Genomic DNA, 23,436 nt, shown 5'->3' with positions numbered 1-23,436 from the left:
CAAGAAGTGCAGATCATCAAACTGGCGAGCCTTGATCTACTCAAATAGTGGTTAAAATCTCATTTTTATCAAAACCTATGTCTTTCATCTAAACCCACAATTTTCACTAATTTACATGTTAAAATTTACCCAAAATATTTTTGTTTAAAATTTACATGCGAAGGAAGAGCCACATCTGCGGTTCCGCTTCTGCGGACAAATCCACGCAGGTGCAGACCAAGGCCAGGTTGACATTTTCGCACATCCACCTAGTTGGTCGCACGTGAGAGCCCACTCCTGCGGCAGTAAACTCGCACCTGCGCCATCGTAGGTGCGGTCCCTGGCTCGCTCCTGTGGTCATTGGACTACCCTTTGCTTGGCCGCTTTTACAGCTTGTGGCTCGCACATTCAACCGGCCAAGCGCAGGTGCGATTGTACCAGAAGCTGGAAGCTTCAACTGTTGCTCCTCAGTCCAAACTTTGTCCGAGCCTCGTCCGATTAACACCCGAGGCCCCCGGGGGCCCTGCCGAACATACCAACAAGTTTAAAATCATAAAACGGACTCGCTCGAACCCTCGGAATGCACATAAAAACTAAGAATCATACCCCCAAAATTACTCAGAACGCGCTGAAACATACTTAAACTACTCGTAATGACATCAAATTTTGCGTGCAAGTATTAAATCACCATACGAGACTATTCTTAGGCTCGGAATTCCAAACATACCTCGATAACACCAAGACCTACTCCATACCAAATTTAAAGAACTTTAAAACCTTCAAATAGTCAACTTTCACTATTAAGTGCAAAAATGCTCTCGGGTCATCCAAAACCCGATTGTGAGGATATTTATGAGACCGGGTTTCACGTCGCAACATGTTTCAATGATTTATGCCATGATTGGCTTGTTATAATGCTTGGGCTGAAAGAGACCCTCCGGAGTCTTTACACACCCCTAATGAGCGCAGGTACCTACTGAGTGCGATCGTCGATTGCCGATTGCTGAGTGATTGAGAGGAATGAGTGACTATGAGGAAAGAGTGATTGTGAGGTTAGAGTGAATGGGAGGATTGAGTGACTGTTGCTCTAAGAGGATGCATTGATTTCATTATTGCTGCACTTCAGCTGTCATATATCACTGTTTTGGAAATTTATGAAAGACATTGTCTTTTGTTTCAGTCGAATTTGATATGAAAGTACTATTTGAGTATTAAATGTTGAACTTGAAAGCATGTCTACCTTCTTATGTTGGAAATTTCTGTAATTGGACTTAGCTGTGAAGCTCGTCACTATCTTCAGCTCTTTATTTCATATTGTTACTTGCTGAGTTGGTTGTACTCATACTACACCCTGCACCTCGTGTGCAGATCCAGGTACTTCTGGACACGGCGGTTGCAAGATTTTCGGAGCTTTGTCTGTTGGAGACTATCGAGGTAGTTGTTTGACGTTAGCAGACCTTGACTCTCTTTCCTTTCAGTTGATGTATTGTTCTATATTTCCAGACAGTGTTTTTATGAGTCAGACTTTTTTATCATTTAGATGCTCATGTACTCAGTGACACCGGATTTTGGGAGTGTTTTATGTCGGTATAAATGAGATTTTTGTATTAACTTTAAATATTATATTGTCAAACTTAAGAGAAATTGTGATTTATTGAGGTACTCGGCTTGCCTTGAATCGAGATAGGCGCCATCACGACATGAAGATTTTGGGTCATGACATCATCAAATCTAATTGGAGATAAAAATAAGTAAAAATATGGCATAAATAGGTAATGTAGATGAAATAATGAACTTTTAAAGGTCCAAATCCTAATATGTAAAAACTAATAAGAAATGTATTTTTAGCCGTTTCCAAAAATAATAGTCGATAAAATAAACTCCTATATTTTCACGACTAAGTATACCCATTCAGACTCGCTTTTGTTCGATTATACAAAAATAAGCACTTTTATGAAGAATTATAGCATCATTCATAACTATCTCTGTAAAGCAAGGGGTAAAGCTTCTACGAAAGCTTCCCCCTCATGTAGTCATCGGCCTTACCCAGGCTCGAGAGACTAGAGAGGTTGATGACTGAGTAAGGTCGAGGGCCTGATTGTGAGGATATTTATGGGATTGGGTTGCACGTCGCAACATGTTTCAATGATTTATGCCATGATTGGCTTGTTATAGTGCTTGGGCTGAAGGAGCCCCTCCGGAGACTGTACACACCCCTAGTGAGCGCAGGTACCTACTGAGTGCGATTGTCGATTGTCGATTTCTGAGTGATTGAGAGGAATGAGTGACTATGAGGAAAGAGTGATTGTGAGGTTAGAGTGAATGGGAGGATTGAGTGACTGTTGCTCTAAGAGGATGCATTGATTTCATTATTGCTGCACTTCAGCTGTCATATATCACTGTTTTGGAAATTTATGAAAGACATTGTCTTTTGTTTCAGTCGAATTTGATATGAAAGTACTGTTTGAGTATTAAATATTGAACTTGAAAGCATGTCTACCTTCTTATGTTGGAAATTTCTGTAATTGGACTTAGCTGTGAAGCTCGTCACTATCTTCAGCTCTTTATTTCGTATTGTTACTTGCTGAGTTGGTTGTACTCATACTACACCCTGCACCTCGTGTGCAGATCCAGGTACTTCTGGACACGGCGGTTGCAAGATTTTCGGAGCTTTGTCTGTTGGAGACTATCGAGGTAGTTGTTTGACGTCAGCAGACCTTGACTCTCTTTCCTTTCAGTTGATGTATTGTTCTATATTTTCAGACAGTGTTTTTATGAGTCAGACTTTTTTATCATTTAGATGCTCATGTACTCAGTGACACCGGATTTTGGGAGTGTTTTATGTCGGTATAAATGAGATTTTTGTATTAACTTTAAAAATTATATTGTCAAACTTAAGAGAAATTGTGATTTATTGAGGTACTCGGCTTGCCTTGAATCGAGATAGGCGCCATCACGACATGAAGAGTTTGGGTCGTGACATCATCAAATCTAATTGGAGATAAAAATAAGTAAAAATATGGCATAAATAGGTAATGTAGATGAAATAATGAACTTTGAAAGGTCCAAATCCTAATATGTAAAAACTAATAAGAAATTTATTTTTAGCCGTTTCCAAAAATAATAGTCGATAAAATAAACTCCTATATTTTCACGACTAAGTATACCCATTCAGACTCGCTTTTGTTCGATTATACAAAAATAAGCACTTTTATGAAGAATTATAGCATCATTCATAACTATCTCTGTAAAGCAAGGGGTAAAGCTTCTACGAAAGCTTCCCCCTCATGTAGTCATCGGCCTTCCCCAGGCTCGAGAGACTAGAGAGGTTGATGACTGAGTAAGGTCGAGGGCCTGATTGTGAGGATATTTATGGGATTGGGTTGCACGTCGCAACATGTTTCAATGATTTATGCCATGATTGGCTTGTTATAGTGCTTGGGCTGAAGGAGCCCCTCCGGAGACTGTACACACCCCTAGTGAGCGCAGGTACCTACTGAGTGCGATTGTCGATTGCCGATTTCTGAGTGATTGAGAGGAATGAGTGACTATGAGGAAAGAGTGATTGTGAGGTTAGAGTGAATGGGAGGATTGAGTGACTGTTGCTCTAAGAGGATGCATTGATTTCATTATTGCTGCACTTCAGCTGTCATATATCACTGTTTTGGAAATTTATGAAAGACATTGTCTTTTGTTTCAGTCGAATTTGATATGAAAGTACTGTTTGAGTATTAAATATTGAACTTGAAAGCATGTCTACCTTCTTATGTTGGAAATTTCTGTAATTGGACTTAGCTGTGAAGCTCGTCACTATCTTCAGCTCTTTATTTCGTATTGTTACTTGCTGAGTTGGTTGTACTCATACTACACCCTGCACCTCGTGTGCAGATCCAGGTACTTCTGGACACGGCGGTTGCAAGATTTTCGGAGCTTTGTCTGTTGGAGACTATCGAGGTAGTTGTTTGACGTCAGCAGACCTTGACTCTCTTTCCTTTCAGTTGATGTATTGTTCTATATTTCCAGACAGTGTTTTTATGAGTCAGACTTTTTTATCATTTAGATGCTCATGTACTCAGTGACACCGGATTTTGGGAGTGTTTTATGTCGGTATAAATGAGATTTTTGTATTAACTTTAAATATTATATTGTCAAACTTAAGAGAAATTGTGATTTATTGAGGTACTCGGCTTGCCTTGAATCGAGATAGGCGCCATCACGACATGAAGATTTTGGGTCGTGACATCATCAAATCTAATTGGAGATAAAAATAAGTAAAAATATGGCATAAATAGGTAATGTAGATGAAATAATGAACTATGAAAGGTCCAAATCCTAATATGTAAAAACTAATAAGAAATGTATTTTTAGCCGTTTCCAAAAATAATAGTCGATAAAATAAACTCCTATATTTTCACGACTAAGTATACCCATTCAGACTCGCTTTTGTTCGATTATACAAAAATAAGCACTTTTATGAAGAATTATAGCATCATTCATAACTATCTCTGTAAAGCAAGGGGTAAAGCTTCTACGAAAGCTTCCCCCTCATGTAGTCATCGGCCTTCCCCAGGCTCGAGAGACTAGAGAGGTTGATAACTGAGTAAGATCGAGGGCCTGATTGTGAGGATATTTATGGGATTGGGTTGCACGTCGCAACATGTTTCAATGATTTATGCCATGATTGGCTTGTTATAGTGCTTGGGCTGAAGGAGCCCCTCCGGAGTCTGTACACACCCCTAGTGAGCGCAGGTACCTACTGAGTGCGATTGTCGATTGCCGATTGCTGAGTGATTGAGAGGAATGAGTGACTGTGAGGAAAGAGTGATTGTGAGGTTGGAGTGAATGGGAGGATTGAGTGACTATTGCTCTGAGAGGATGCATTGATTTCATTATTGCTGCACTCCAGCTGTCATATATCACTGTTTTGGAAATTTATGAAAGACATTGTCTTATGTTTCAGTCGAATTTGATATCAAATTACGGTTTGAGTATTAAATTCTGAACTTGAAAGCATGTCTACCTTCTTATGTTGGAAATTTATGTAATTGGACTTAGCTGTGAAGCTCGTCACTATCTTCAGCTCTTTATTTCGTATTGTTACTTGCTGAGTTGGTTGTACTCATACTACACCATGCACCTCGTGTGCAGATCCAGGTACTTCTGGACACGGCGGTTGCAAGATTTTTGGAGCTTTGTCTGTTGGAGAATATCGAGGTAGTTTTTTGACGTCAGCAGACCTTGACTCTCTTTCCTTTCAGTTGATGTATTGTTCTATATTTTCAGACAGTGTTTTTATGAGTCAAACTTTTTTATCATTTAGATGCTCATGTACTCAGTGACACCGGATTTTGGGAGTGTTTTATGTCGGTATAAATGAGATTTTTGTATTAACTTTAAATATTATATTGTCAAACTTAAAAGAAATTATGATTTATTGAGGTACTCAGCTTGCCTTGAATCGAGATAGGCACCATCACGACATGAAGATTTTGGGTCGTGACATCATCAAATCTAATTGGAGATAAAAATAAATAAAAATATGGCATAAATAGGTAATGTAGATGAAATAATGAACTTTGAAAAGTCCAAATCCTAATATAGAAAAACTAATGAGAAATGTATTTTTAGCCGTTTCCAAAAATAATAGTCGATAAAATAAACTCCTATATTTTCATGACTAAATATACCCATTCAGACTCGCTTTTGTTTGATTATAAAAAAATAAGCACTTTTATGAAGAATTATAGCATCATTCATAACTATCTCTGTAAAGCAAGGGGTAAAGCTTCTACGAAAGCTTCTCCCTCATGTAGTCATCGGTCTTCCCCAGGCTCGAGAGACTAGAGAGGTAGATGACTGAGTGAGGTCGAGAACCTGATTGTGAGGATATTTATGGGACCGGGTTGCACGTTGCAACATGTTTCAATGATTTATGCCATGATTGGCTTGTTATAGTTCTTGGGCTGAAGGAGCCCCTCCGGAGTCTGTACACACCCCTAGTGAGCGCAGGTACCTACTAAGTGCGATTGTCGATTGCCGATTGCTGAGTGATTGAGAGGAATGGGTGACTGTGAGGAAAGAGTGATTGTGAGGTTGGAGTGAATGGGAGGATTGAGTGACTGTTACTCTGAGAGGATGCATTGATTTCATTATTGCTGCACTTCAGCTGTCATATATCACTGTTTTGGAAATTTATGAAAGACATTGTCTTTTGTTTCAGTCGAATTTGATATGAAATTACTGTTTGAGTATTACATGTTGAACTTGAAAGCATGTCTACCTTCTTATGTTGGAAATTTCTATAATTGGACTTAGCTGTGAAGCTCGTCACTATCTTCAGCTCTTTATTTAGTATTGTTACTTGCTGAGTTGGTTGTACTCATACTACACCCTACACCTCGTGTGCAGATCCAGGTACTTCTGGACACGGCAGTTGCAAGATTTTCTGAGCTTTATCTGTTGGAGACTATCGAGGTAGTTGCTTGACATCCGCAGACCTTGACTCTCTCTCCTTTCAGTTTTTTTATTGTTCTATATTTTTAGATAGTGCTTTTAGCATTCATACTTTGTTATCATTTAGATTCTCATGTACTTAGTGACACCGGGTTTTGGGAGTGTTTTATCTCGGTGTTAATGAGATTTTTGTATTCACTTTAATATTATATTTTCAAACTTAAAAGAAATTATGGTTTATTGAGGTTGTCGTCTTGCCTAGTATCATGATAGGCACCATCACGACATACAGATTTTGGATTGTGACAAGTTGGTATCAGAGCCTATGTTACATAGGTCTCACGAGTTATGAGAAGGTTTAGTAGAGTCTTACGGATCGGTAAAGAAACTTTTGTACTTATCTTAGAGAGGTTGCCGAAACCTTAGGAAAACATTTACTTTCTTGTATTTTATCATGCGAATTAGTTGATTCCGAAAACTAAATTTCTGTTATTCTATTCTCTCACAGATAGTGAGGACATGTACTATCGGATCGGACGGTCAGCCAACAGTGCGACCCGTTAGGACCACGAGAAGCCGGGGTCATGGTAGAGATCGAGACCGAGGTAGAGGTCGAGGTATTGCTCGTACAACAGTTGGAGCAGCACCTGTAGAACTACCGGTTGCTCCAGCTCAGGAGAAGATTCCAAACATAGTTGAGCCGGCGGGACCAGCCCAGGCACCAGCTGTGCCCATTGTGATTCCTGGACTTCAGGAGGCTTTGGCCCAGATATTGATAGTTTGCACTGGCCTTGCTCAGGTAGTTTCGACTCAGGCCACACCAGCCACTTCTTAGGCCGGGGAAGGTACTCATACCCTGGTTACTCGTACTCAGCGTACGTAGTACTGGGACTTCAAATACCGGGGGCACTACCAGCCCAGTCGGCTGTATCTGCTCAGTCACCGGTAGTCCCCATTATGGAAGATGATGAGCAGAGGAGACTTGAGATATTCGGGAGGCTTTGACCTCCATTATTTAGCGGTGTTGAGTCACAATATGCTCTGGGTTTTCTGGATAAGTGCCAACGAATGTTTCGGACAATGGGTTTATTGGAGACCAGTGAGGTCTCGTTCACTACTTTTCAGTTTTCTGGGCTGCCTTCAGATGGTGGGAGGCTTATGAGAGGCGCATGTCGGTCGGTGCAGCACCACTTATATGGCAGGAGTTCTCTGTTCTATTTTTGGAGAAGGCCGTGCTGTAGTCTCATAGGGAGGATCTGCACAGACAGTTTGAGCAACTTCGGCAGGATGGCATGTCTGTGACCTAGTACGAGATGAGGTTTTATGAGTTGGATCGTCATATAGTTTGTTTGATTCCCACTAATAGGGAGAGGATTAGGAGGTTCATTGATGGCCTCACGTATCAGCTGCGGTTGCTTATGACTTGGGATTCGAATATTCTAAAGACGACATTCAGGACTCGTTATGGTCACTATGAATTTCTCATGATGTCTTTTGGGCTGACCAACGCCCCAGCAACATTTATGCACTTGATGAATAGCGTATTACAACCGTATCTTGATTCATTTGTCGCAGTATCCCGGTGTACTCACATAGCCAGGAGGAGCATGCACAACATTTGAGTATTGTATTACAGAGGCTGAGAGAGGAGAGACTTTATGCCAAATTCTCTAAGTGTGAGTTCTGGCTTAGTTCAGTGGCATTCTTGGGACACATAGTGTCTAGTGAAGGAATTAATGTGGATCCAAAGAAAATAGAGGCAGTTCAGAGTTGGCCCAGGCCATCTTCAGCTACTGAGATGCGGAGTTTTCTCGGCTTAACCGGTTATTATCGTCGCTTTGTGGAGGAATTCTCGTCTATTGCATCGCCTTTGACTAAATTAAACCAGAAAGGTGCTTCATTTAGGTGGTCAGATGAGTGTGAAGAGAGCTTTCAGAAGCTCAATACTTCCTTGAGCACAACTCTAGTTCTAGTTTTGGCTTCAGCTTCATGCTCTTATATAATGTATTATGATGCTTCTCAGATTGCTATTAGGTGTGTCTTAATGCATGAGGGTAGATTGATTGCTTATGCTTCGCGTCAGTTGAGGCCACATGAAAAGAACTACCATGTTCATGATTTGGAGTTGGCAGCTATTGTTCATGCATTAAAGATTTGGAGGTATTATCTCTACGGTGTGTCTTGTGAGGTGTTTATAGATCATCGGAGTCTCCAGCACTTGTTCAAACAGAAAGATCTAAATTTGAGGCAACGGAGATGGTTGGAGCTTCTTAAGGACTATGATATCACTATTCTGTATCATCTCGGGAAGGCCAATATAGTGGTCGATGCCTTGAGTAGAAAGGCAATTAGTATGGGTAGCCTTGCCTTCATTCTTGTTAGTGAAAGGTCTTTTGCAGTCAATGTTCAGACCCTGGCCAATCTGTTCATGAAATTAGATGTTTCGGAGCCCAGTCGAGTTTTAGCTTGTGTGGTTTCTCGGTCTTCCCTATATGACCGCATCAGAGAGTTCCAGTATGATGATCCCCATTTGCTTGTCTTGAAGGACACAGTTCAACACAGTGATTCCAGAGATGTCACTAGTGGGGATTGGTAGCTGGGAGACCGACGCTGCCTCAGGTGGGTTGGTTTGAGCCGGGTGAGGCTAGGCTATTCGGTATTTTGGTACAGGATGCTTTGGAAAAGGTTAAATTGATTCAGGACCGACTTTGCATGACGCAGTCTAGACATAAGAGTTATGCCGACTGGAAGGTCCGTGATGTTGCTTATATGGTTGGGGAGAAGGTTCTGCTCAAGGTTTCACCCATGAAAGGTGTGTTGAGATTCGGGAAGAAGGGCAAGTTGAGTCCTAGGTATATTCGACCTTTTGAAATACTTAAGAAGATTGGAGATGTGGCTTATGAACTTGCTTTGTCACCTAGTCTATCGGGTGTTCATCCAGTGTTTCATGTTTCTATGCTCCAAAAGTATGTCGGAGATCCGTCTCATGTTTTTTATTTCAGCATAATGCATGTCACAATCTGAAATTCCCACATTCGGGACGTGATGGCGCCCACATTTCACTTGCTAGGCAAGCCAACGTTAGAATAATTTAAACTATTTTTAACAATTCATTTTAATTAAGTAGTAAAGAAACCAACAACCGGAATAATATTTGAATTTAAATGTGCAAACCAAAAATAATACGATGTCTAAATACCATCCCAGAACTGGAGTCACAAGTGCACGAGCTTCTAGAATAATACAAATAAGAGTCTAAATAAAATAAAGTTGTCTGAAAGAAAGCATACAGCCAAGATAAAGTAGAAGGGGACTTCAGAGCTGCGAACGTTGTGCATCTATACCTCAAGTCTCCTCTGATAGCTGAATCCGGGCAAATCTACAGTATGCCGCTGGGACCAACTCCGGTATCTCTACAAGAAGTGCAGAGCATAGTATGAGTATAACCAACCCCATGTACTCTGTAAGTGCAGAGCCTAACCTCGACGAAGTAGTGACAAGGCTAAGGCAGGTCGTGTACATTAACCTGTACGCAATTATAATAATAATAACAGGATAAGAAGTAAGACTGGTAAATCATATCAATAATTGAAGTCAATTCAGCAGTCATAAACCTTCAATTAAATTCCGTTATGGCGTACAACCCGCTCCAACAATATAAACTTAGAATAACTCCGTTGCGTCGTGCAACTCGATCCAACAATATAATATTTTAATTAAATTCCGTTGCGGCGTATAACCCGCTCCAATAATATAAACTTTTAATAAATTCGTTGCGGAGTGCAACCCGCTCCACCAATATAAACTTAAAACAAATCAATTGCGGAGTGCAACCCGCTCCAACAATATAATTAAACAACTCTTAAATGTAAAAAATCCTCCAATAAATACCAAATTTATTAAGAAATTATTAGGCAACAAAGCATATAATTATTATAATTTATTTAGGAAACAAGTAATGACAAGTAGCAATTAAGACACATAAGTCAAATAAGCATGTGTCAATTATAGCATGAATTCAAGACATAATATTGGGCAAAGAATATGAGAGAAATAATTAATACAATAATTAATTCATGATTTAAAATAATTTATTATTTTCAGATAAATATGCAAACAATCAATTTGATGACGTATAGGCACTCGTCATCTCGCCTATACGTCATTACACATGAAATTCACTTAACAAATAATTCAAGGGTTCTATTTCCTCAAGTCAAGGTTAACCACAATACTTACCTCGCTTCGCAACCAAATTCAAGATTCCAATAAATCTTTTCCTCGCGAATTGGTGTCTGAAAGCTTCAAATCTATTCACAAACAATCCAATATACTCAACACGAATCGTAGGAATTAATTCCATATGCAATTACTAATTTTCCGAACTCAAATCTAGTCACAAACAATCCAATATACTCAAAGTTGCAGAAGCGACACTTCCTCCGCAGAAGCGATCACGCACTTACAGCCAAAATTGCGCAGGTACGACACACCAGAACCAGACCTGCAAGTTTGAAACACGTCCGAAACTCACCCGAGCCACTCGACACCTCGTTCAAATATTCCAAAAAGTCCCGTAACATAATACAGACTTACTCGGGATCTCAAATCACGTCAAATAACGTCGAAATTTCAATTCACACCTCGATTCAGACTTATGAGTTTTAAACTTTTCACTTTACAAAACTCGTGTCGAAACGTATTAAATGAATCCGGAATGATTTCAAAACTGGCGCACAAGTTATAAATGACATAACGGAGCAATTCCAACTCTCAGAATCTCATTCCGAGTCTGATATCGATAAAAGTCAATTTGTGGTCAAACGTTAAAATCTTTATGCTTTCAAACTTCTAATTTTCAATAATTGGCTATAACTCGAGCTAGGGACCTCCAAATTAAATTCTGGGCATACGCCCAAGTCCCAAATACCGATACGGATCTGCCGGAACTATCAAAATACTGATCCAGGTCTATTTGCTCAAAATATTAACCGAAGTCAACTCTAATGAGTTTTGAAGATCTATTTCATATTTTTATCAATTTTTCACATAACAACTTTCCAAAATAATTTACGGACTGCGCACGCAAGTCGAAGAATGCTGAAAGGTGCTATTCAAGGTCTCATAACACATAAATAAACATTAAATTTAAAGATGACCTTTCAGGTCATCACATTCTCCACATCTAAAACAAGCATTCGTCCTCGAACGGAATGTCCTCGAATGGAATTAGAAAATTACTTGAGCTGGTGAAAATATGTAGATATCTACTCCGCATGTCCGAATTGGACTCCCAGGTAGCTGCCTCAATCTATTGACCACTCGATTTCTCCCGAATTGAAGGATAACTCTTATACCTCAACTGTCGGACTTGTTGGGCTAGAATAACTACCGACTCCTCTGCATAAGTCAAATATTTATCCAATTAAACTGAGCTGAAATCTAATACATGGGACAGATCACCATGGTATTTTCGGAGCATGGATTCATGGAACACCGGATGAACTGCTGATAAACTAGGTGATAATGCAAGCCTGTAGGCTACTTCACCCACCCTTTCAAGAATTTCAAAGGGTCTGATATACCTAGGGCTCAACTTGTCCTTCTTTCCGAATCTCATTACACCTTTCATAGGTGAAATCCGGAGCAATACTCTTTCTCCTGCCATGAATGCAACGTCATGAACTCTACAGTCGACATAACTCTTTTGCCTAGATTGAGTTGTGCGAAGTCGATCCTGAATAACCTTGACTTTATCCAAGGCATCCTGTACCAAATCAGTACCCAACAATCGAGCCTCTCCCAGTTCAAATCATCCAACTGGCGAACGACATCGCCTCCCGTATAATGCTTCATGCGGAGCCATCTGATTGCTCGACTAGTAGCTGTTATTATAGGCAAACTTCTCAAGTGGTAAGAACTAATCCCAAGAACCTCCAAAGTCTATAACACAAGCACGAAACATATCTTCCAATATCTGAATAGTGTGCTCTGACTGTCTATTTGTCTGTGGATGAAATGTTGTACTAAACTCATCCCGCGTGCCAAACTCACATTATGCAGCCCTCCAGAAGTGCGAGGTGAACTGCGTGCCTTAATCAGAAATGAGAGACACGGGTACACCGTGAAGGCGGATAATCTCGAAGATGTAAATCTCAGCTTACCGCTCTGAAGAATAGGTAACTGTCACTGGAATGAAATGTACTAACTTGGTCAACCTGTCCACAATGACCCATACTGCATCGAACTTTCTCTGAGTTCGTGGGAGCCCAACAACAAAATCCATAATGATACTCTCCCACTTCTAATCAGGAATTTCTAACTTCTGAAGCAGACCACCAGGTCTCTGATGCTTGTACTTGACATGCTGACAGTTTAAACACTGAGCTACATATGCAACTATATCCTTCTTCATTATCCTCCACCAATAATGTTGCCGCAAATCTTGATACACTTTGGCGACACCCAGAAGAATAGAATATCGGGAACTGTGGGCCTCTTCAAGAATTAATTCACGAAGCCTATCCACATTAGGCACACTGATACGAACCTGCATTAGCAAAATTTCATCTCCCACAGCAACCTGCTTGGCACCACCGTGCCACACCGTGTCCTTAAGGACAAGCAAATGGGGATCATCATACTGTCGCTCTCTGATGCACGCATACAAGGAAGACCGAGCGACTTTGCAAACTAGAATCCGACTGGACTCTAAAATGTCTAACCTTATATACTGATTGGTCAAAGTCTAAACATTTGTAGCTAATGACCTATCACCAATCGGAATATACGCAAGGTTATCCATACTCACAACCTTTCTACTCAAAGCATCAACCACCACATTGGCCTTTCCGGGGTTATTCAAAATGGTAATATCATAGTGTTTCAACAACTCCAACCATCTTATCTGCCTCAAATTGAGATCTTTTTGTTTGAACAAATACTGTAGGCTACGATGATTAGTGAATACCTCACATGATACACCGTAAAGGTAGTGCCTACAAATCTTCGGCGCATGAACAATGGCTTCAAATTCTAAGTCATGAATAGGATAATTGTTTTCATGAACCTTCAATTGCCGCGACGCATATGCAATCACCTTGCCATCTTGCATTAATACTGTACCAAGCCCAATGCGAGATGCATCACAATATTCCTAATAAGATCCTAAATTTGTTGGCAATACCAACACTAGAATCATAGTCAAAGAAGTCTTGAGCTTCTGAAAGCTCAACTCACACTCGTTTGACCATCTGAATGGGGCACCCATCTGGGTCAATTTTGTCAATGGAGATGCTATAGATGAAAACCCCTCCACAAACCAGCGATAATAACCTGCCAAACCCAGGAAACTCTGGATCTCTGTAGCTGAAGTAGGTCTAGGCCAATTTTGAACTGTCTCAATCTTCTTAGGATCCACATTTAATCCTTATGCCGATACAATATTCCCCAAAAAGGCAACTACGTCTAACCAAAATTCACATTTTGAAAATTTAGCATATAACTGATTATTCTTCAAAGCCTGAAGCACAATCCGAAGATGTTGCTCATGCTCCTCTCGACTGTTGGAGTAAATCAAGATATCATCAATGAATACAACCACAAAAGAATCCAAATACGACTTGAATACCCGGTTCATCAAATCCATAAATTTTGTTGGGGCATTTCTTAGCCCAAATGACATCATTAGAAATTTGTAATGCCCATACCGAGTCTGAAAAGCTGTCTTAGGAACATCGGATGCCCTAATCATCAACTGATGGTAACCAAACCTCAAATCGATCTTTGAAAACACCATGGAACCCTGAAGTTGATCGAATAAGTCATTAATTCTTGGCAATGGATACGTGTTCTTGATAGTAGCCTTGTTCAATTGCCGATAATCTATACACATCTGCATTGAACCATCTTTCTTCTTTACAAATAACACTGGTGCACCCTAGGGCGAGACACTAGGTCTAATGAATCCCTGGTCAAGCAAGTCTTGTAACTGCTCCTTCAATTCCGTTAGTTTTTATAGGGCCATATTGTATGATGGAATTGAAAAAGGATAGGTTTCCGTAGCCAAATCAATACAGAAATCAATATCTTTGTCGGGTGGCATCCCCGATAAATCTGCAGGAAAGACATTTGGAAAGTCACGGACAACTGGGAATGAATCCATAGAAGAAGCATCCGCATTAGAATCGCGAATATGAGCCAAATAAGCTTGACAGCCCTTCTCGACTATACATCGAGCCTTCACATAAGACATAACCCTACTAGTAGAATGGCCAGGAATCCCTTTCCACTCTAATTGAGGCAACCCCGGCATGGCTAGGGTCACTGTTTTGGTGTGATAATCCAATATAGCATGATAAGGGGACATCTAATCCATACCAAAGATGATATCAAAATATACCATATCAAGAAGTAGAAGATCCACACTAGTCTCAAGACTCCCGATAGTAACCACACACAAACGATATACATGATTTACGATAATAAAATCTCCCACCGGTGTGGAGACACATACCGAAGCGCTCAGAGAATCACGAGGCACAACCAAATAAGAAGCAAAGTTGGAAGACACATATGAATAAGTAGATACTGGATCAAATAGAACTGAAGCATCTCTATGGAAAATGGAACAATACATGTGATCATGACATCGGATGACTCGGCATCAGGCCTAGCTGGAAAAGCATAAAATCGGGGATGGGCCCTACCACTCGGAGCTGTATCTCTGAGACAGCCCCTAACTGACTGGCATCAACCTTTAACTATCTAAACCCTGCCCCTAGCTGGCCGACCGGGCGGTGAAGCAACCTGTGCCGGTATGATGACACAAGAATCCTACTAAGATCTATTGCTCGACAACCTAGGGAAATGCCTCCTGATGTGACTAATGTTCCTGCACTCATAACACCCATCCTGCTGTTGTGGCTGTTGAAGCTAACCCGAACGGGCCAGATAACCGCTATAGTGACTCTGGAGCGGTGGTGCACTGATAGGAGCTGAATGTGCACTAAATGTTCGGTTGCCCAGAGTAAGGCATAATAGGACCATGACTCCCTGAAGCACCGTGAGATGCCTGAAGTGCTGGATAAAATGGCATGAGAGGATGAACCCTACCATACGTACCCCTGCCTCCAGATGAGGCGCCTCAGAAATTACTGGAATGACGGGGCCTCTTATCTGAAATTGGCCCTCTCTCCAAAGCACAAACTAACTCGATCCGCCTAGCAATATTCACAGTTGTCTAGAAGGAAATATCACTCCCTGTCTCCTTGGCCATCTGAAGCCTGATAGTATAAGTGAGTCCATCAATGAATCTCCTCACTCTCTCCTTTTTAGTAGGAAGTAAGATGATGGAATGACGTGTTAAGTCCACAAATCGGGTCTCATACTGGCTAACAGTCATACTACCCTGCTGGAGACACTCAAAATGCCTGTGGTATTCCTCTCTCACTGTAATAGGAACAAACTTCTCCAGAAATAATTGTGAGAACTGCTCCCAGGTAAGTGCAGGTGAATCAGCTGGTCTAGTAAATACATAATCTCTCCACCACCTCTTGGCGGAACCAGTCATCTGAAATATAGCAAAATTGACTATGTTGCTTTCAACTATTCCCGTGTTCTGCAGCACCTCATAGAAGCAGTCAAGATAATCATGTGGGTCCTCAGTAGGTGTACCACTGAAGTGAACTAGAAAGAGCTTAGTAAACTTATCCAATCTCAATAGGGATTCAGAAGACATGGCGGGCCTATCACTGGCCTGTGCCGCAACAACACGCTGAACTACTCCAAATGGCGAAATTGCTGGAGCCTGATACTGGGGAGCTATCTGCTCCGGAGCGGGAGTAGTGGGAGTTTGTGCTCCTCCCCCAACTTGTGAGATGGTTGGTGCCACTGGAAATGTACCATTTTGGGCCACCCCCTCCATTAGGCTCACCAAATGGACTAGAGCGTCCTACAGTACTGGAGTAGCTATGAATCCTTCCGGGACCTGAACTGGTCCAATAGGTACTATCTGAGCTAGAACCTACGCTTCGAAATCCACCTGAGGCTCCACAACAGGTGTTGCTGCTCAAGATCGAGGCTGGGCTTTGCCTCTAGCATGACCTCGGCCTCGGCCTCTACCCCTAGTCATAGTTACCATTTGGGGCTCTGGTCCATGTCTGTCGGTAGATGTATTACGTGTTCTCTCCATCTGCGAGAGAACAAGAATAGAAAGGTTCAATCATCGATGATAGAATAAACATCGCACGACAGAATAAGAAATAAGTGCTATTGTTCCTAATCTCCATAGCCTATGAGAGATAAGTACAAGATGTCTCCGTACTGATCCTTCAGACTCTACTAAGCTTGCTCGTGACTCGTGAGACCTAAGTAACCTAGTGGTCCGATACCAACTTGTCACGACCCAAAATTTCCACCTTCGGGACGTGATGACGCCTAACATTTCACTTTCTAGGCAAGCCAACGTTAGAATAATTTAAATCATTTTGAACAATTCATTTTACTTAAGTAATAAAGAAACTAACAACCAAAATAATATCTAAATTTAAATATGCAAACCAAAAATAATACGATGTCTAAATATCATCCCATGACCGAATTCACAAGTGCACGGGCTTCTAGGATAATACAAACAAGGATTTGAATAAAATAAAGTTGTCTGAAAGAAAGTACACAACCAAGATAAAGTATAAGGGGACTTCAGAGTTGCGAATGCTGTGCATCTATACCTCAAGTCTCCTCTGATAGCTGAATCCAAGCAAATCTATAGTACGTCGCTGGGACCAACTCCGGTATCTGGACAAGAAATACAGAGTGTAGTATGAGTACAACCGACCTCATGTACTCGGTAAGTGCCGAATCTAACCTCGACGAAGTAGTGACGAAGCTAAGGCAGGTTGCTTACATTAACATGTACGCAATTATAATAATAATAACAGGAAAATAAGTAAGACTAGTAAATCATATCAATAATTGAAGTCAATTCAGCAGTTATAAACCTTCAATTATTTCCGTTGCGGCGTGCAACCCGCTCCAACAATATAAACTTAGAATAACTATGTTGCGGCGTGCAACCCGATCCAACAATATAATCTTTCAATTAAATTTTATTGCGGCGTGCAGCCCGCTCCAACAATATAAACTTTCAAAAAATTCGTTGAGGCGTGCAACCTGCTCCAACAATATAAACTTAAAACAAATCTGTTGCGGCGTGCAACCCGCTCCAACAATATAATTAAGCAACTCTTAAATGTAAAACAATCCTCCAATAAGTACCACAGTTATTAAAAGATTATTAGGCAACAAAGCATACAATTATTATGATTTATTTAGGAAATAAGTAATGACAAGTAGCAATTAAGACACATAAGTCAAATAAGAATGTGGCAATTATAGCATGAATTCAAGACATAATATTGGGCAAAGAATATGAGAGAAATAATTAATAAAATAATTAATTCATAATTTAAAATAATTTATGATTTTTAAATAAATATGCAAACAATCAATTTGACGAAGTATAGGCACTCGTCACCTCGCCTATACGTCATTACACATGAAATTCACTTAACAAATAATTCAAGGGTTCTATTCCCTCAAGTCAAGGTTAACCATGACACTTACCTCGCTTCGCAACCAAATTCAAGATTCCAATAAATCTTTGCCTCACAAATTGGTGTCTGAAAGCTTCAAATCTAGTCACAAATAATCTAGTATACTCAACACGAATCGTAGGAATTAACTCCATAAGAAATTACTAATTTTCCGAATTAAAATCCGAAATTCATCTAAAAATATCAACAGCGGGGCTCACGTCTTGAATCTCGAAAAAACTCACGAAATACGAACACCCGTTCCGAGACGAGTCCAACCATAAAAATATTATCAAATTCCGATATCAAATGGACTTTCAAATCCTAAATTTTTGTTTCTGGAAAATTTTACAAAAGTTCCAATTTCTTCCATCTAATCCGAAATAAACGATTAATATAAACATAGATTTATGAAATAGAATCACTTTCGGGTATAGAACACTTACCCAAGCTGAAGTCGTGAAAAACCCATTTGGAATCGCCCAAATCCGAAACTCAAAACTCAAAAATGAGTAAATATGGCTAACACCCGATTTTTAAGCATTCTGTCTAGCATTTTCGCATCTGCGGACAAATTTCTGCATATGCATACTTGCATTTGCGAGACAAGGCTCGAAATTGTGGAACAGGGCAGCCAAGCAGAGGACCGCATCTGCGGACTTTCACGTCGCAGAAGCGACAGCGCAAAAGCGCGAAGGAAGCCACAAAAGCGAGGATGATCGCATCTGCGATCATGGCACCGTAGAAGCGGGGGCGCACCTGCGTCCCAAGATTTGCAGAAGCGAAGCTTCTCCCCTGGCCTGAAATTCACAGAAGCGATCATGCACCTGAGGCCAAAATTGCGCAGGTGCCAAACACCATAACCAGACCTGCAAGTTTTTACCAAAATGGCCTGAAACACGTCTAAAACTCACCCGAGCCACTCGGAACCTCGTTCAAATATTTCAACAAGTTTCGTAACATAATACATACTTACTCGGGGTCTCAAATCACGTCAAATAACCTCAAAATTTCAATTCACACCTCGATTCGGACTTATGAGTGTCAAACTTTTCACTTTAGAAAACCTGTGCCGAAAAGTATTAAATTAATCCGGAATGATTTCACATTTGGCGGACAAGTCATAAATGACATAACGGAGCTATTCCAACTCTCGGAATCTCATTCCGAGTCCGATATCGATAAAAGTCAATTTGTGGTCAAACTTTGAAATCTGTAAGCTTTCAAACTTCTAATTTTCAATAATTGGCTATAACTCGAGCTAGGGACCTCCAAATTAAATTCCGGGCACACGCCCAAGTTTCAAATCACGATACGGACCTACCAAAACTATCAAAATACTGATCTGTGTCCGTTTTCTCAAATGTTGACTGAAGTCAACTCTAATAAGTTTTGAAGATCTATTTCACATTTTTATTAATTTTTCACATAAAAGCTTTCCGGAAAAATTTATGGACTACACACATAAGTCGAGGCATGCTGAAAGGTTCTATTCAAGGTCTCAGAACATATAATTGAATATTAAATCTAAAGATGGCCTTTCGGGTCATCATAGTGTAGTTGGAGGTTCGAAAGTTGAGATCAAAGAACATAACTTCAGTGAAAGTGGAGAGGCTAGCCAGTTGGAGAAGCTACCTGGGATATTGAGCGGGAGATGCAAAATAAATATCCACACCTATTTGATGCTTCAGGTATGATTCTAAACCTGTTCGAGGATGAAAGTTTGTTTAAGAGGGGGAGAATGTAACGACCCGGCCGGTCGTTTTGAGTATTACAACCCCATTTACCCATTTACTTCTCAATTTATTCTTTGCAGTTGTTATGTGACTTTTCGGGTTAATTGGTTCGGGTCCGGTGAGGTTTTGGAATAAATTGGAACACTTAGTTACAAGGTTTAAAACTTAAGTTGAAACTGTTGACCAGATGTTGACTTATATATAAATGACCCAGGAATAGAGTTTTGATGATTCCAATAGCTCCTCTGTATGGTGATTTTGGACTTAGAAGTGTGTCCGAAAAATAATTTGGAAGTCTGTAGTTAAATTAGGCTTGAAATGGCTAAAAATAGAAATTTAAGTTTGGAAATTTGACCGGGGAGTTGACTTTTTTATATTATTATCGGAATATGATTCTGGAAATTGGAATAGGTATGTTATGTCATTTGTGACTTATGCGCAAAATTTGAGGTCAATCAGACTTGATTTGATAGGTTTCAGCATCGAATGTAGAAGTTAGAATTTCTTAGTTTTATTAGGCTTGAATTGGGGTATGATTCATATTTTTAGCATTATTTAATGTTATTTGAGGCTTCGACTAAGTTCGTATGATGTTTTAGGACTTTTTGGTGTATTTGGTTGAGGTCCCGGGGGCCTCGGGTGAGTTTCGGATGTGCAAGCTAGCTGAAGCGAGCTGGGCAAGTGCAGAAGCGGGGAGGGGATGGCAAGGCAGTGTGCGCATGTGCGGAATTTTTTCCGCATCTGCGAAGCCGCAGAAGCGGAACGCGGGGCAGGCTTCATCGCAGATGCGGCACAAAGTCCGCACATGCGCACACTGCCTTGCCAGCCCCTCCCCGCTTCTGCGCTTGCCCAGCTCACAGAAGCGCGATTAGCCGTAGAAGCGGCAGCTTTGCCGTAGAAGCATCTTTGCTACAGAAGCAGCTTTTCCGCAGAAGCAGCTTAGTGAGCCGCAGAAGCGGAAGAACTGGGCAGAGTACAAAATAGATAGGTTCCGACATTTTTGTCATTTTGGATAGTTCCAATATGGGTTGAGGCAATTTTTGAGCGAGATATCACGAGAAATCTTGAGGTAATTCACTTGTGATCATTGTTAGTCAATAAAGATGAATTATCATCTATTATTCCGACTAGATTACATGTTTTTGAGGTGAAATCAAAGGATTTGGGCCTAGGGATTTCAAAATAAAAATTTAAGATTTTTTTTTGTTTAAGCAACTATACCACTCGACAGCATTTGCCTAGTGGCTAATATATAAATAAAATTCCAAAATAGGTCAAAAGCTTACAAGATGTCCAAATCAAAATAGAAGTTGCATGAAGCTACTAGCTATTAAAAAAGCTAAAATCTAATGAACTAGCTATTACAACATGATAAGTTGAATGCTTCCTTCTCCTATTAGTGTAAGTGAATCCAATTGTCACTGGCAAATACCAAGCAGCACCTATCAAGCTCTCACCAAGCCAGGGTATATTGTCCATAAGCTAAAATGAATTCCAAACATCTCCACCACAGAGTTGAAGTCAACATAGTCTTCCAAGTGTAGCTACTATATGATCTCGATATGCAGTGGACTGATTCTTTTCAAGTATTAATCATGTGCACACTCATCAAAATTAATGTGTAAAAGAGGAGCCTGGCTTTAGGCAGGCTTTGCAAGGCAAAAGCCAGGCTTGAGCTGGCTTTAGGCAGGCTTTGCAAGGCAAAGGCCAGGCATGAGCTGGATTTAGGCAGGCTTTGCAAGGCAAAAGCCAGGTTTGAGCTGGCTTTAGGCAGGCTTTGCAGGGCAAAAGCCAGGCTTGAGCTGACTTTAGGCAGGCTTTACAAGGAAAAAGCCAGGCATGAGCTGGCTTTAGGCTATCTTTGCAAGGCAAAAGCCAGGAATTAAGCAGGCTTTGCAAGGCAAAGGCCATCCTTTGAAATTGTGCCTTTTTGTGATCTTGTAAGCTCAGATCCTTCCCTACTAGAACCTTTAATGTAGACATCATTTTAAAAATTTCTAAACCATCCTCATATTGAGCATGAAAGCATGCTAATACCACTGAGAAATGATTCAACAATCTCCAAAAATACCATATGATGGGTTCAGCATTTTCCTTAACATTTGGACATATCAGTTTGTGCAGAGTCCAATCCTGTGAAGCCATCAGTCTGGGGTTCTTCTCTTTGCTATCCTATCCCTAAGGTTAGGTGATTGAGATTTTTCTAGATTGATCAACCTCCTCCCTACACTAGGCCGTTCAGAGAATGAATGAAACTCAAATGTACCTGCAAAAGAGAACACAATGTTAGCTATAAAATCTGCCACTGAGTTGCCTTCTCTGAACACATGTTGAAAGATCACATTGAAGTTGTCCTTCATCTCTATAATTTTATTCACATCCTATGCAATTACCCAAGGAGGATCCCATTCCCCTTCTATCGCCTTCTTCATCACCAATGAATCAGTCTCCAGTATGAGAGGGTGAAGATCATGCTCCACACAATATTCCAACCCTTGAAGAATAGCCTTAGCTTCAGCCACCACATTAGTTGTCACTCCCAGGTCTACTGCCCTAGCATACACCACATCACCTTCATCATCCCTCACACAAAAGCCTAGGGAGCTAGGTCCAGGATTGCCCTTTGAAGCTCCATCAGTATTACATTTGTACCAACCATGAAAAGGAAGCTGCCATGTTACTCTTGTAGTGATCAATATAGGTTTATATCCTTCAAAGTATTTAATCATGTCTGGCCATAACAATGGAATATTAGGTACCCAAGCATACCTCACCCTTGCCAGTTGATGCAATGTCCTATTTATCTCATGAATCACCCTATTTATGGACACAGAACCACCATGTTTACCTACATTTCTTCTCTTCCAAAGCTCCCAAGTGATGATAGATGGTACTTCTTGAAATAGTGGCTTTAATTTTGGACAACACTGAGCATACCACCAATGCCTTATAATCTGCTTCAATTGAATCAATTGCATAGAAATTCCAGCAACCCCCATGAACAAGTTCCATACCTTAGAGGCAGTAGGACTTGTGACAAATATATGCTCAATGGATTCCTCTTGGGGCTGCTGACAACACCAACACCTAGACATAACCATTTGCCCTTGCCTCCTCCACATGTCATCGGTGGTTATTTTATGCCTCCACAATCTCCACAAGAAGAAGTATATCTTGAATGGCAAACCTTTAATCCACATTAACTTGAATTCCTGATTAGGATCAGCCCTATACCTTAATATTTGCCAAGCACTGCTAAACTGAACTTGCCTGAAGGAGTTGGCATCCAGTATGACCTATCCCAATATCCCGCACTGCCTTCATAGTGCACATTTAGCCTTATATGTTCTGCAATTTCCTCACTAAAAGTTTGATCTAGCAGTTGATCATCCCATATTTCCCATTGCCGCAGTTCTGCCACCGCTTGAAGACCTTCATTGGTTGGAAAATCTTTAGGTAATACGTGATAAAGTGCACCCAATCCAGTCCAATTTTCATGCCAAATATTAGTTGTTCCACTTTTCAATTCCCATACGACCTCATGTTCTACTCCTTCCTTAACATTCAGCATTTGTCTCCAAACATGAGACCCTCCCCTAAAATGCACCACTGTTGGTAGATCCTTCTTGCAATACTTATTCCACATGAAATTAGACCACAAAGATTTTGTGGTC

The 23,436-nt window shown here is 40.6% G+C and overlaps 1 protein-coding gene across 1 annotated transcript; it reads right to left on the bottom strand.

Annotated features, from left to right (window-relative positions):
- Positions 1-21,986: 21,986 nt before the first annotated feature.
- LOC142168345 (uncharacterized) lies at positions 21,987-22,884 on the bottom strand. Its single transcript, XM_075229019.1, has 2 exons — positions 22,156-22,884; positions 21,987-22,028 (listed from the first exon to the last, which is right to left on the bottom strand). Exons 1-2 carry the CDS (start codon positions 22,882-22,884, stop codon positions 21,987-21,989), a joined length of 771 nt encoding a protein of 256 aa, XP_075085120.1.
- Positions 22,885-23,436: the final 552 nt, after the last annotated feature.

Source organism: Nicotiana tabacum, chromosome 13 (assembly GCF_000715075.1).
Source record: "Nicotiana tabacum cultivar K326 chromosome 13, ASM71507v2, whole genome shotgun sequence".
In the NCBI taxonomy this organism is placed as follows: Eukaryota; Viridiplantae; Streptophyta; class Magnoliopsida; order Solanales; family Solanaceae; genus Nicotiana; species Nicotiana tabacum.
Note: the sequence above shows the minus strand (reverse complement) of the source record. Positions and strands in the feature narration are given on the sequence as shown.